Source organism: Lonchura striata, chromosome 35 (assembly GCF_050655825.1).
Source record: "Lonchura striata isolate lonStrDom1 chromosome 35, ASM5065582v1, whole genome shotgun sequence".
Taxonomy (NCBI): Eukaryota; Metazoa; Chordata; class Aves; order Passeriformes; family Estrildidae; genus Lonchura; species Lonchura striata.
The window spans coordinates 8,006,888-8,021,285 of NC_140737.1; the positions used below are offsets into that span (position 1 = coordinate 8,006,888).

At 50.4% G+C, this 14,398-nt stretch overlaps 2 protein-coding genes across 2 annotated transcripts in view; both read left to right on the forward strand.

The window, feature by feature from the left end:
• LOC144248810 (uncharacterized) overlaps positions 1 to 14,398 on the forward strand; it is a 288,957-nt gene that overhangs the window by 151,185 nt on the left and 123,374 nt on the right. The gene's annotated exons all lie outside the window — the stretch shown is intronic.
• On the forward strand, positions 13,169 to 14,288 carry LOC146764347 (olfactory receptor 14A16-like). The gene has a single exon (XM_085565312.1). The coding sequence runs from the start codon at positions 13,169 to 13,171 to the stop codon at positions 14,099 to 14,101; it is 933 nt and encodes a 310-aa protein (XP_085421438.1). The 3' UTR covers positions 14,102 to 14,288.

The window sequence follows — 14,398 nt, forward strand, 5'->3', positions numbered from 1 at the left end:
TGCTCTCCCCCCTTTTTTCTTTCTTTCCATCTCTCTCTACCTCACATTTACTGGTCAATAAAATCCACTTTGGATTTGGTCTTGTGAGCACCTTAATTGGGGCAGAGGCATCTCTCTAACAATTTTATTATCCAGATTGCAACATTATTTTGCACAGTGAGTTCAGGGCACTGTTGTCTGACCCCAAGTTCCTTTGACAACATCCTGGTTTCCTCCTCGCGGAGGTTCTGCCTCTTTCAGGAGGAACTCTTGGAAACTTGGATGCAGCTTCCTCTGAGCGACTTTTGGGAGACCTTATGAGGAAAGTGGAAGTTGTGGGTGGCCAGGGTAAAGAAAATATTTTGTTTTCCTTCTTTGAAAAGTCTGTTAAAATCTCTGGAGGAAAGGGACCAAATGATACCAGCGAGACTGACAAGGATCGTTCACCCCAAGGTGAGAAACACAAGGCTACTAAAGTCCTACAAGAAGCCCAGCTCAAGTTACTCCCAAATAACTTTTGAATTTACATGCTTGGGGGGAGAATCATTATTTTCTTCATCCCTGTCACCTTTGTGACTGCTACACAGACCGTTCCCTTCCTTTTAATAATCTGTATTGGGTCAAATTTCCATATTTCATTTTTTGGAACCTGCCAGCTGTGCAGAAACTGATGAAATTTGGAATTACCACGGAATTGCTTCTGTTGTTGGTCTATTAATGTTTGGGATTTGTTTGTGTTTCCATCAGAAGTGACTTGTGGGAAGAGCAAAACTTCCTCAAGGCATTTTATGTAGGGTTAAATTTGATTTCTTCTAAGTTTGTTTTGTCCAGTGTCCAGGCGATGCTCAAGGGGTCTCTGGTTTTGGTTTGGCCCTAATTTACTTCTGATTTGTCTTTATCAATTAAAAACACCTGAAAAATTACTAAAAAGAGTATTGACCAGAGATGTCAGAAGTCCCACCATTTTAGAGGTATTTGAGGTGGAATTTACTGTTTGGGAACATATTCTGGAGGATTTGTGGGTTCTTGGGGGATATCTGCTAGTATTCTCCATATCTTTGCACTCCAAAAGCCAAGGTGGATTGGTCTGTCACCTCAAAGTGGCTCAATCCCACCTCAAAATGGCTGGTTTCCACCTCAGTCCCATGCCAAAATTGCTCAATTCCTCAGCCTCCAGGATGAGATGGGGTTGGAAGGTGATTGGGAGAAGTGAGATCCAAATTTGAGGTTGTGGGGTCAGGATTGTGTGAGGCTGGGTGGGTGTGATTTATTTTGATAATAAGTAAAAGTATCAGAATTATTGATTTCTGTCCCATTCATTTTCTGTCAGTTCTGATTTGATTTTCAGAGTGCCGCCTTCTCAGCTGAATTTATTTGTGACCTCCTGTCCCAGACTGAAAAGTAAGATGTGTTCTATTTCCAACTGTATGGCAGTCGTCCTGTGTTAAGTGGGCAGTTTTTCCTTATCTCTTCCACAATCAATCCTCCCTCAGGGGAGACATCTGCTGATAATGGGCTATTGTCACTGCATGACTGATAAGAACTGTAACATCCCATTGTGAGATGCTCCACCCAGAGGGAGGAGACAAGCATTCCTACCTGCATCTGGTCTGGAGATTCTGGCCCACCAACACAGCTTTTTCTGGGCTGGATTTCTCAGAGGAACAGCTGCCTCTTCCTCTTCAGAGGAAGACACCTTTTCCTATAGGATCACTGCTCCAACAGAACCACACCTGACACTCCTGGAGGACTGCAGCCACAATTCCAATTGGATTGTGGCCAACACCCTGTCCAACAGGGTGTCAGGTTGTATTCTGACTCTCTCAGTGTTGTTTTGGTTCACTGCATTGATCATATTTTCATTTTCTTCCCTAATAAAAAGCTGTTATTCCTGCTCCCATATTTTTACCTGAGAGCCCCCCTTAATTTCAAATTTATAGCAATTCAGAAAGAAAGAGTCTACATTTCTTCATTTTAGGGGAGGCTCCTGGTTTCTTTAGAAGACACCTGTGTTTCCAAACCAAAACACCTCCTTTCTCTCCTGCCTTCCTTTGCCTGCTCTGTTTCTCTCTCATTGTCTCCCTTGACCCAGGGCAGCTCTCACCAAAGACCCTGCCCTGATTTAAGTCCCAATCCATGAGCTACAACAACCATGGGGGAAGTTATGAATGCTGGCAGTGAAATGTCACTGTAAGATCTTTCTCCGCTCAGCTTTTGGCTCTTCCATAAGAGCTCTGCCTTGAAGGGCAGGAACATCTTTTCCTGGCTGGGAACTGGAATTCCAGCCCCTGAGAGCGTGTGCCATGGATCCCAGAGGGACATTTCTGAGGCTCCCAGGGTGCTGCTCCTGCCGTGCCTCCCAAGGAGCTGTGCAGGGCAGGGGACAAGGTGCAGCAGCTGTGTTGGTGCTGCAGTGTCACAACAGCTCCTGGTTCCAGGAGTTTCCGCACTGCCATCAGCAGTTCCTGGGTTCCATGATGCCCTGCTGTGTCCCCATGGATATTTGGTGTCATGAAGTTCTTTGGTGTCACAATGGCCACCTCTCTCCATGAGCTTCCACAGTGTCCAAATGGCCTCCTTGGATGGGCAGTGTCACCATGGACCATTGGCTCCATTCAGCCCCAGTGGGGCACCATGGACTCTTTGGTTCCATGAGGTTCTGGGGGTGTCTCCATGGTCTCCTTGGATTCACAGTGTCACAATGGGCCACTGGATCCATGTGGCCCTGCTGTGTCACCGTGGCCTTTTGGTTCCATGGGACCCCAGGGTCACAATTGACTCCTTGCTTCCACGTCACCCCCTCAGTGCCAAAATGACCCCTTCGTTCCATGGGGGACACAGAAGATTTATAGAAACATCGAGGAAATCCTGCTTAACACTGCTGGGAATATCTGCCTGCATTCTAGAAAGAGGTTAAAGGTGAGGATGGCACCAGCAGGTTCCATCTGCAACAGAGGTCCAGGGAAAGGGCAGGGACAGAGAATTCAGCTGGGAGACTCAGAGAATTCTGCTTCCAGAGATCATTTCTGGTAACACTGTCCCTTGTAGAAAGGTGACACCACTCCAGACAGCCTGTACTGAGCAGGTGGCTCCTGAGTGGGGTTTTGCGGTGGTGTGTCTTTAATTTGATTTTTGTTCAATATCTGTTTCCCCGCCCCCTCCCTAATCTCTGCCTCTCCCCAGTTGTCAGTCTTCCCTAGCTCTCCCCTAACCCCCTCATCTCCAAGTTGTCAATCCTCCCTTTCCCTGCCCCTTTCCCTGGAACCTTCCCTGTCATTCATCCTAGCCCCCTCCTCTGCTTCCAGAGCATTCCCTGTCTGTTTAGTGAGACTCAAAACCCTATTGCTTATTTTGTGTTATTTCACTTCCCTGCTCCCCCTGATAGGTTTGTGATATGTTAGTTCTGCCCTAAACTCCTCCCCTGCTGTTCCCTCATTGGTTGCTGTTCCCTCATTGGTTGCTGTTCCTACACCCATCTCCCTGAATTCTTGTATAAAACCTCTGCTCCCGCCCCCGAGGGGTCTTGGGGCTCACTGAATAAAACCATCCTGTTCACCCCCAAGTCCCGTGTCGCCTCCATCTGTTCCCGCACCACCGACTGGGACTGCAGAGCTTCGCAGGGGGAGCGGCCGCCCGTTCTCTTCCCTCTCGCAGCCCAGCACGGCACCGCTCGGGGAATCGCGGCGAGGGGAGCGCATTGCCGCACTACAAAAGGGTTTGTTGTTTAGGAAACCTGCTCAGGCTTTTCCATTCTTTCCTTCCCACGAGGAAAACTTCTCCTGGGCCTGTGTGCAGGCAGAGCCCTGAGGAGAGCAGGTGGGACACGGTTCAATGGGCTGGGACATGGAGCTGCAGAGCCCAGGGACAAGGTTCTGCTGCAGGGCAAAGGGATGTCAGTGCCAGGTGAGCGATGTCAGACATGGTGAGCCTGGGGGTGAGGAGCAGCTTGTCCAAACAGGGTCAACCCTCAAGGGGCTCATTCTTGTACATGCCCAGACCTCCTAAGGAGACACTGAGCATCAAGATCACCTGGGGAATGCTTCTATCAGTTCTTCTCTGAACTGGAAACTAAGAATACTCACTTAATTAAAGAAAAAAAGTCATGAGGTGCACTTGGAAATCCTCCTCCTTCCAAGAACTCCAAACTGACTCCAATCAGCTGCACAAGCCCAGGAGATTTGCAGACAATTGAATGAAGACAAAGCCCCCCTGAAGGATTCCTGCATTTTGATGATCCCCACAGTTTATTTGGGCCCCTGTCCAGGATCCTGAGGCACTGAGAGAAGGCTGAAGAAGCTGCTCAAGGAGTCAGGAGCAAAACTCCAAGTCCCTTGGAGCATCACTGGGCCCCACTGAGGGCAGGGACAGCCAAAAGCTCCCCAGGGACTGGTGAGAGCAGATCCTTGAGGCCAGGATTGCAGGGATCCAAAGGCTCAGAGCAGGGAACTGCAATGCTGAGCAAGGCCTGGGCTGGCTGGGGGAAGCAGAAAGGCCAAGCCCTGAGCCCAGCCAGGCACAGCAGGGCCTGTCCCTCACGGGTGGCTCGGGGGTGTTTGTGGGGCAGGGGGATGTGCGGGGCAGCAAGGACAAATGTCACAAATCTATGTGATCCTGCAGATCCTCATGGAACCAAGTGGCCATTGTGGCACTGTGCTGCCTCATGGAATCAAAGAGACCATTGTGAACTCAGAGACCCCAAGGAACCAAGGGTCCATGGTGACCTTGTGCAGCTGCAGTGTCACAGAGGAGCCATTGTGACACAGCGAGGGCACACGGAGCAGAGGGGCCATTGTGACACATCAGGGCTTTGTGGAACATGAAGCCATTGTGACATTGCAAGGCCTCATGGAAGCATGGGGCCATTGTGACACTGCAGAAGCAAGGGGAACATTGTGACACTGCAAGGCCTCATGGAACCAAGGAGACCATTGTGACACTGTGGGGTCCCACAGAACCAAGGGAACATGGAACAGGTCTGGCTAGCTGGGCCTCCTGGGGACCACCTGACAGGTCTGGCAGACTTTGGCATGTCGAGGGCTGCTTCTCATCTGCCCCTGAAGCACTAGGGTGTCACCCTAATTTTTTAAGATTTTCTAAAACCTTCTGAGTTTACATTCTTGTAGCAAATTTTCTCACACAACTTTCTGTAAATAACTTATTGCTTTGCATTCCTTCATAGAGGAGGAGAAATTTGATGGACGGTAGTTTTGTCCAGTGTCATTGGAGAGGTGGCACTTTCACCCTCCAATCCACTGTCACCTTTGGAAAACTATAACAGTTGGAGTCAGAAATAAATTTCATTTCTTTTACCGTCACAAACGCAAAGGTGCCCATCATGTTTTCTCATGTCCCATAGTGACATTGGCGCTCTGGGCTTTCCTTCCTATGGGAGAGAATTATTCTTTTCCTCCAGGGGCCTATAGTCAAAACTGGAATTCTTCCTCCAAATTTCCTTATATTGCAAGGATTTTTTCTAGATTAAATCAGCCAAAATAGACAGATCTGGCTGCCTTGGCTACCCAGGGGGCACCTCTCATCTGCCTTTCAAACACCGGGACCATGTGCTTTTCTTTATTATGGGGAAAAACCATCCATCTCAACCAGGTACCCATGGCCAAAATTGGGCATCTGCCTCCAGAATTCCCTATATCCAAGGATAGATCCCAGACAGAGGCGACCAGGACTGAGAAGTCTGGCTGGCCTTGGCTTCCTGAGGGCTGGAACTCATGTGCCTCTGAAACACTGGGACTCTGTGCTTTCCTTCCTAATGAAAAGAACTCTTCTTCCTGTCCAGGTGCCCACGGCCAGAACTGAGATTCCACCTCCAAAATGCCCTATGTCCAAGGATAGCCCCTAGACGAAAGTTGTCAGGAGAGAGAGGTGTGGCTGGCTTGGCCTAAGGCTGGCCACATCTCATCTTCTTCCAGAACACTTGGATTTTGTGCTTTTCTTTCCTGTAGGAAGAAAACATCCATCCTGAGCAGGTGTTCATGGCCAAAACTGGGATTCTACCTCCAAAACTCTGTACATCCAACAATTGCTCCCAGTGAAATCTGCCAGGACAGACAGATCTGGCTGCCCTTGGCCTCTTGGGGATGCCTCTCACCTGCTCTCAAAACACTGGAGTCAGTGCTTTCCTTCCAATGAAAAAGAACCATCGTTCTTCTCAAGGTGTTCATGGTCAAAACTGAGATTCCTTCTCCAAAATTACATATATCCAAGGATCTCTCCATGACAAAAGCTGCCAGGACAAACAGGTCTGGCTGGCTTGGCCTCACAAGAGCCACCTCTCTTCACTTCTGCCTTTGAAACACTGGGGCTCTGTGCTTTCCTTCCTATGGAAAAGAACTGTCTTTCTTATCTACACAGAAATGGCTGAAATTTGGGTTCCACTTCCCAAATTCCCTATATCCAAGGGTTGCTTTCAGACAAAAGCTACCAGGACGGAGAAGTCTGGCTGCTTTAGGTCTCTGGTGGAAGCCTTTCATCTGTCCCTGAAACACCGGTTTTCCGTGCTTTTCTTCCTGTGGAAAAGAACCATCCTTCTACTTTGGGTGTCCATGTCTGAAATTGGGATTCCACCTCTAAAATTCCCTATATCCAAGGGTTGCTCCTAGGCAAAATCTGCCAGTACCATCAAGCCTGGCTGGCCTTGGCCTCTGATAGCTGCCCCTGCCACACTGGGGCTCGGTTCTTCCCTTCCCATGGAGATCACTGTGACACTGTGGGCACCTCATGGAACCAAGGGGATCATTGTGGCACCACTGGAGCCCATGGAACCAAGGGGCCATGGTGACATCGTGGGGCTTCATGGACCCAGAGACCATTATGACTCTGTGGGGCCTGATGGAACCATGGAGACCATTCCGACCCTTCAGGGCCTGTTGTCACCAAGGGGGCATTGTGACACCTCAGGGCCTCCTGGAAGCCAGGGACCATTGGGACACTGTGGGGCCCCATGGAAGCGAGGGAACATGGACCAGATCTGGCTGGCTTGGCCTGCCAGGGGCCACCTGATAGGTCTGGCTGATGTTGGGATGTCAAAGGCTGCCTCTCATCAGCTCTGTACTTTCCTTACTATGGAAAAGAATCGTCCCTCTTTTCAGATGTCCATTGCCAAAACTGGTATTCTCGGTAAAAAATGTCCTATTTGTAATGGTATCTCTCAGAACAAAACCTGTCAGCTCTGGCTGGTCTTTGCCTCTGGTTGTCACCTCTCATCTGCTCCTGAAATACTGAGGCTCTGTCCTTCCTTTTGATGGATAATAAACAACCATCTTGCCAAGGGACCATGGCCAGAATTGAATTTGTCCTCCCAAATTCCATATATCCAAGGATTGCTCCCAGACAAAAGTAGCCAGGACAGACAGGTCAGGCTGGCCCTGTCATCTGGTGATTTTCTTAGACTATGAGCTTGTTATAAATGAGAATTTATTCAGCCAGATTAAAAATAAAAATAATTTTATTGGCGGTCAAATTCTATCTAGCCAGCCACAAGGAAAGAACAGAGACGAGCCCGGGATCGGCCCTGGGTGTGCAACAAGGAGTCAGCCTCAGCAGAGGTCTTCCCCTATGCCCACACACCTCCATCCTGGCCCAAGCGGTTTTTATAGGGAAAATTCTACTTGAGGCCAAGATTTTAGCAATCAGTCTTTTCTTCTATTCAGAGTTTATAGGTTAATGAGATTTTCTTTTTTGGTGATGAGGAGGAATAATTCAGTGTCTGGAGTAGGTGAATCCCTGATGAGATTTACGGGAAGGCTGCATTCACATGCATTTGTCTGAGGATTTCCATGATATCCATCTTGGGCCGTTTATGCGATGGTCAGCACCTGATGATCATCACCTGGAGTCCCATGGAGTCTCAACATGGCCCATCTCCTGGCCGAGCCACATCCTTTTACTTGTAAATCAGTTTCCAATATACACCCACTCTCGCCTGCAAAGGTGAGGGGGAACTAATACAAACGAGCATAATTTAAAAAGTATCTAATATTATATATTTCATACAAGGAATGGTGTGAATTGTATTTACTACACATTACAAGCTGAATGTTTTCATTTGAAAACACCTTGGAGAAAGCCCAGAGATCTCCCAAGGAGGGATTCTGAGGCCTCGGGCACATGACCACTACATATGGACAAAGGAGCTCTGTGCTCTGTGCTGCTGTGGTGGTTTTGCATCACAGAAGTGATGTCCTGAGAGAAGCTGCTAGCAGATTCCTGTGTGTCTGACAAAAACCAATCAGTAATTAGCTCTGAGAGCTGACAGTCTGTTAAAGCACTAAGGAAGCTGCAGACGCCTCTGTGCAGACACAAGTTACAGATGAGAAAGCCTGGCTGGGTCTCTCTCCCTTCTGGCCCCACAGAGGTGCCGAGGCCGGCCCAGCCCCGTCTCGGCCGTGGGGCCGGGCGGCTCCTGCCGTGGGGCCGGGCCCCTTCCCAGGGAGCCGCCAGGCGCCATCGGCTGCCGGGCAGGGCAGGGGAGGCCGCGGGGCCGAGGCCGGGCCGTGGCTGTGGGTGCTGACATCTGGCCCTGCCGAGCCCTGCCCCGCCGCCAGCCCGGGCCCGGCCAGGATCCGCCGGGCCCCAGGAGCAGCCCCGGGCCGGGCCGGGCCGGCTCGGCCAAGGCTCTGCCGCCCTTGGGCTTCGCCCGCAGCCGGCGGGCAGGGCAGGAGAAGCCATCGGCCCCGGCCGTGCTGCTGCTGGGCTCTGGCCTGGCTGCTGAGATCCTGGCCCTGCCCCAGCGCGGCCCAGCCTGACACAGCCCCAGCGCAGCCGCTGCAGAAACCTCCATGGCAAAACAGCTCTGGCCGCAAGCACCGAGCCCGGCCGGGCTCACGGAACCATCTGCAGCCCCGGGAGATATTGACTCTGCCAGTGCTGCCATCCTCCCTCCCGTGAGAGAAAAGGACACAGGGCAGGCACACAGAGGAGCAGCATGGACACACCGAGGGCAGGGAAGAGGAAGTTGAGTCCCAGATGGGAGGGATGAGGAGATGCCTTGATCTTGGGGCTGGAATCCTCTGCTAAAGCTGTGGAGAAGGATGTCATTGATATATCAGACTCTCTTTTTCCCTATAATGCATTGAAAAGTATGGGGAGATAACTTGCTCAGCAAAGGCCTCCATGGTAAAGTGAGCAAATGTTGCAGTAGCTGTGATCCCATGAGAAGTTTGAACAGAGAAAGGGAGAAGAGTGATGAGACCCTGTGCCCTTAGGGAGAGAAGAAGACCTCTGTTCTCAGAAATAAAGATGATTTCAGAAAGAGATGAAGAGAACCTTTGCTCTTAAACAGCTCATCTTGAAACTAATACCCCATAATTTGGCATGGCCCATAAACACAGCTGTGGAAAAAGGTGGAAAAAGATGGGAGGGAGTTCACAATTGCAGATTTCTCCAGGCAGCTGCTATTTGTAGAAGTGAAAATCCATGAGATAACTGTTGTCTTGTGGAGAAGTCTCCATAACATTAACAAGAGGCACTTCTCTCCCTAAGTGAACTGCAGAAAGACTGTTCTAGAGGTGGTAAACTGACTGAAAATTTTAGGTTTTGTCTCTTTACATTGTCAGATTGTATAGACAGAGGAAGTGTTCTGAAAGTTTACTTCTGATTCTTATTACTCTTTCTTTTAGTTTCTGTTAACAAACTTTTCTTTATACTCTTAAAGTTTTGATCCCACTTTGCCTTTCTCCTAATCCTATCTCACAGCAAGAAATGAGTAAGAATATTCTAGTGAAAGCACTGGTAATAAGCCAACACAGAACCCATCACACTAATTGATGCATTGGCTGAGAAATCTCATAGTGGCAAACCAAAACCACTACAAAAACTTCCTGATGAACTGCCCCAGACAAGAGAGAAATCAAGGCAGAGCCATGGTTTGTCAGGACTTGCTTGATCCCTGTGGTGCATTTGGAGCTGAGCCCTGCAACCTCAGAGCCTGAGAGGAGTTTGCATAAACCTTTCCAGGAGTTAGAGTCAGAGGAAACACCCAAAGTGTCACAAAACATTAATGGGACACACTGAGGTCCATCCCTAACACAGGCTCCTCATGGTCTCTATGGAGGAGAGAACTGGAGGCCAGGATGGCACAAAAATCTCTCAGAGACTCAAAATGGCACAAATACCTCTCAGTGTGGAAAGGACAATCCAAAGTACCTCAAAAAAGTTGAGTATCTCAAAGTATTAATGATCTCCACTGAGTGTCAATTCAAAGCATACAAGGGACTCATTAAAACAGATAATTTGAGGCTGAGACTGCACTGTCTCATAAAGTCTATATCAAAAGGGAAACACCAAGTACCTTACAAGAACTGAAGTACCTTGAAGCATTAATGAGCCCAATGAGTGTTGTTACTGACAAAGACTCTGCAGGGACTAATTAAAGCAGATAATTGGAGGCCATGATTGCAGAAACCTCTCAAAGACTCCAAGGCAAAAGCAAAAGCCAAAGTCCTTTGCAAAACCTGCAGTCCCTGGTAGCATGAAGGAGCCCCCAGGGCCATTCCTGACCAAGGCTCCTCAGGGACTCCTTCCAGCAGATCCTTGAGGCCACTGGGATGTGGGCATGGGGGGGATGCTGAGGGCAGGACCAGGGGCTGACAGTGCCCAGCCTGGCTGGGGCTGTGCCAGGAGGCCCCAGGGCCTCAGGACAAGGTGTCTCCTCACAGCCCTTGGTGGCACAGACCCTGCTGTGCCCCAGGGCACCAAGACTTGGCTTCTCTTTGTCCCCACCTGGCATCAGTGCCTCCAGTTCTCTGCTCTGCCTGGGGCCTGGGGACACTTTGTCAGTCGTGTCCCTCAGTGGGACCCATTAAAAGTCCAAGAAACTTTGGAGTTGGATTCTGACTTGGAGTTCTGCAGAGGTTTCTGCAGCTCCCTCTCAGGGCCTGATGTTCAGGGCCTGAGCACAAAGCCCCAGAGGGTCATTAAAGTCCTTGTGCTGTGTCTCTGCTGCTGAGCTGGGCCGGGCTCCTGGCACAGAGGATGATCCTGGTAACCAAGCAGAGCTTCAAAAGCACATTTCTCTTGCTGAGCAGCTCTTCTGCCAGCCCAGCAGGGCTGGGGCACTGCCTGCAGCCAGCCCGGGCACAGCACAGAGGCACAGAGAGCTTCAATCAGTCAGGGCTGGGAAGGGGCTGAGAAGTGCCTGGGGCAGAATCACTGCCAGCCCTTGGCACAGGAACCTCTGGCTGCAGGACAATGCAGCTGCAGCTCCTGGAGAGATCTCCTAAAGCTGGAACATCCCAATGCCCACAGCCCCTGTGAGTGCATTCTCTGCTCATCTCCTGTGCAGAGCAGCCAGGGGTGCCCAGGGCTGTCCTGCAGAGCAGGGTCCTGCAGCCCAGGGCACTGTGCTGGGCCAGGGACTCTGCTGCCTGCCAGGGACAGCTCTCAGCCGGCCCTGGAGCTGCTCCCAGCGCTGGCCAGGAGCTGTGGGGGGAAGGAGCCACCCTGAGCAGGGCAGGTGCTGCTGCTGAGAGGGGCTGGCTGGGGCAGGGCTGCTCCCAGCTCCAGACCAGCCTGGGCACAGCTCCGGAGGACACTTCCCAAAGAAGGTAAGCCTGGGATTGCTGTAAAGGTCAGGAGCATTCCTGAGGGTGTTTTCTATTTCCTGTTTGGTGCAGGATGGGAATGTTGGCGTGGTGACATAATGATTTTTGCTTTTTATACATTTTTCATATACTGTAGCTCTTTAAGTTACTATTTTATAATTATAAAACTATAATCCTTACTTAGCTCCATTAAACTCTTAATTAGCTTTATCAAACTACTATTATGTACTCATGTAACTGTAATCTTTGCTGACACTAGTATGTTTCCTACCTTTCTCTTAGATTTTAGTACAATAAATTGACTGTCTAAATACATTCCTGAAATACTGTATAGTCTTATTATGAGGAAGAGTGTCTACAAGAAGAATATTTTGGTATTTGACCACAATATGAAGAGTCATAACTAAAACTGGGGCAAAGAAGTCCTCGGACTTACTGGAATGTGTTGATACAGGGGTGTGGAATTGGGGCAACTGAATCTCCTACTGGACGTTCCTGTTAAATATCCTAATTAATTAACCCTAATGAACTTTTGAAATCAGGGGCTGGGTGTTCCTCATCCTCACTGGGACACCTGGAAACTTCCAATAAAGGTCTGTTTTTTACTTTACTGTTCTAACACTATTGCAAGGGCTCTTTTTTTGTCTTTTGATTATAGGTAGCGGGGGGTTGAGAGAAGCAGAACAGAAATTGTAATCCCAGAATCAGAGCACATTCTGAGTTGAAAGGGACACACAGGATCATCAAAGGAATGTTTGAACATTTACAGAGACTCCAGAACTGTGACTTTGGGTGGTCAGTGTCTCTGCTGGGAGCCTCCCAAAGGGCCTTCAGCCACTCCTCAGCCCTGGGCAGCAGCAGCATCACCTCTGCAGGGCCCAGCAGGGCTCTCCTGAGCTGCCCTTGCCCAGCTGCACACAGAGCCTGCCCCAGCCAGGGCCCTGCACACAGGCAGGTTTCTGTAGGGCCGGGCCGAGGGCACACAGGGTGGGATGGGCTCTGTGAGCGCTGGCAGGGACAAGGCACCTCTCAGGAGGGGATGTCCAGGCCCGGGGAGATGCTCAGGGAAGCAGAGGGGTTTGAGCAGAGCAGTGCTGGGGGAACAAGCCCATCCAGCCCCTCACCTTCCCTCAGCCACAGGGAATCCTTTGCCTCTCACATCTCTCAGTGGCAAACTCTGAGTGCAGCAGGAATGCTGGGGATTTCTGACCTCAGAGAGCATGCAATGGTGAGTGGGTAGGAAAACAATTCATAAAACCAACTCCTCCAATCCTTTTGATCTGGGAGTGCAGATGGTACCAAGGTTTTCTGCATTAGGAGTGATTCCCGTGACAAATCCTGAATATCCACCCTTGTCCCTCTGCCACATGGCCACAAACCCAGGGCAGCAGGGCAGGGATGGCTCCTCCAGAGCCCCCACATACAGCCCTGGCTGCTCCTGGCACACTCAGCCAGCACAACTGGAGCTCAGGCAGGGACCTGGGTGAAGGTTTTCCCAGAGCAGGAACAAGGGTGGGTGAGTCCCAGCAGGACAGGCTGCAGGGAATGGCCCAGGTTTGGTTCCAAGCAGCCTCTCCTGACTTGTCCCTGTCCTTTCTCCATGAACAGGTGCCCATGTGCAGCCACAGCAGATGTCCAACAGCAGCTCCACCAGCCACTTCCTCCTGCTGGCACTGGCAGACACGCGGCAGCTGCAGCTCCTGCACTTCTGCCTCTTCCTGGGCATCTCCCTGGCTGCCCTCCTGGGCAACGGCCTCATCATCAGCGCCGTAGCCTGCGGCCACCACCTGCACACGCCCATGTTCTTCTTCCTGCTCAACCTGGCCCTCAGCGACCTGGGCTCCATCTGCACCACTGTCCCCAAAGCCATGCACAATTCCCTCTGGGACACCAGGAAGATCTCCTACTCAGGATGTGCTGCTCAGCTCTTTTTCTTTCTCTTCTTCACTGGATCAGAGTATTTCCTCCTGACCATCATGTGCTACGACCGCTACGTGTCCATCTGCAAACCCCTGCACTACGGGACCCTCCTGGGCAGCAGAGCTTGTGCCCACATGGCAGCAGCTGCCTGGGCCAGTGCCTTTCTCAATGCTCTCATGCACACAGCCAATACATTTTCCCTGTCCCTGTGCCATGGCAATGCCCTGGGCCAGTTCTTCTGTGATATCCCCCAGATCCTCAAACTCTCCTGCTCCAAATCCTACCTCAGAGAACTTGGGATAATTACTGTTACTGTGTCTCTTGGATTTGGTTCTTTTGCATTCATTGTTTTCTCCTATGTGCAGATCTTCAGGGTTGTGATGAGGATCCCCAATGAGCAGGGACGGCACAAAGCTTTTTCCACCTGCCTCCCTCACCTGGCTGTGGTCTCTCTGTTCACCAGCACTGTCATGTTTGCTCACCTGAAGCCCCCCTCGATGTCCTCCCCATCCCTGGATCTGTCAGTGTCAGTTCTGTACTCGGTGGTGCCTCCAGCCCTGAACCCCCTCATCTACAGCCTGAGGAACCAGGAGCTCAAGGCTGCAGTGTGGAGACTGATGCCTGTATGCTTTCAGGAACATTAAACTGCTGGCCAATTTCTGAGTATCACTTGTAATAAAAATTATCTTTGATACTTCTTGCTGTTTTCCTCTTGGACGTTCTTTTTCATTGTTTTACATTTTAATGCTGTCCACAAAGAAATGTCATTCCTTGTGCCATTTCTCATTTTGTTTCTTTCCACCTTCCCTGTGGCCACAGACTGTGTCAATGAGGGCCTGTGACTTTGAAGGAATTAAACGATGTCCCAGCAAAGTTTTCTGCAGAGATGCCCGTTCATTGTCTTCTCTGGAGCTGCAGCAGCAATGTCTGTGTGCAGAGCT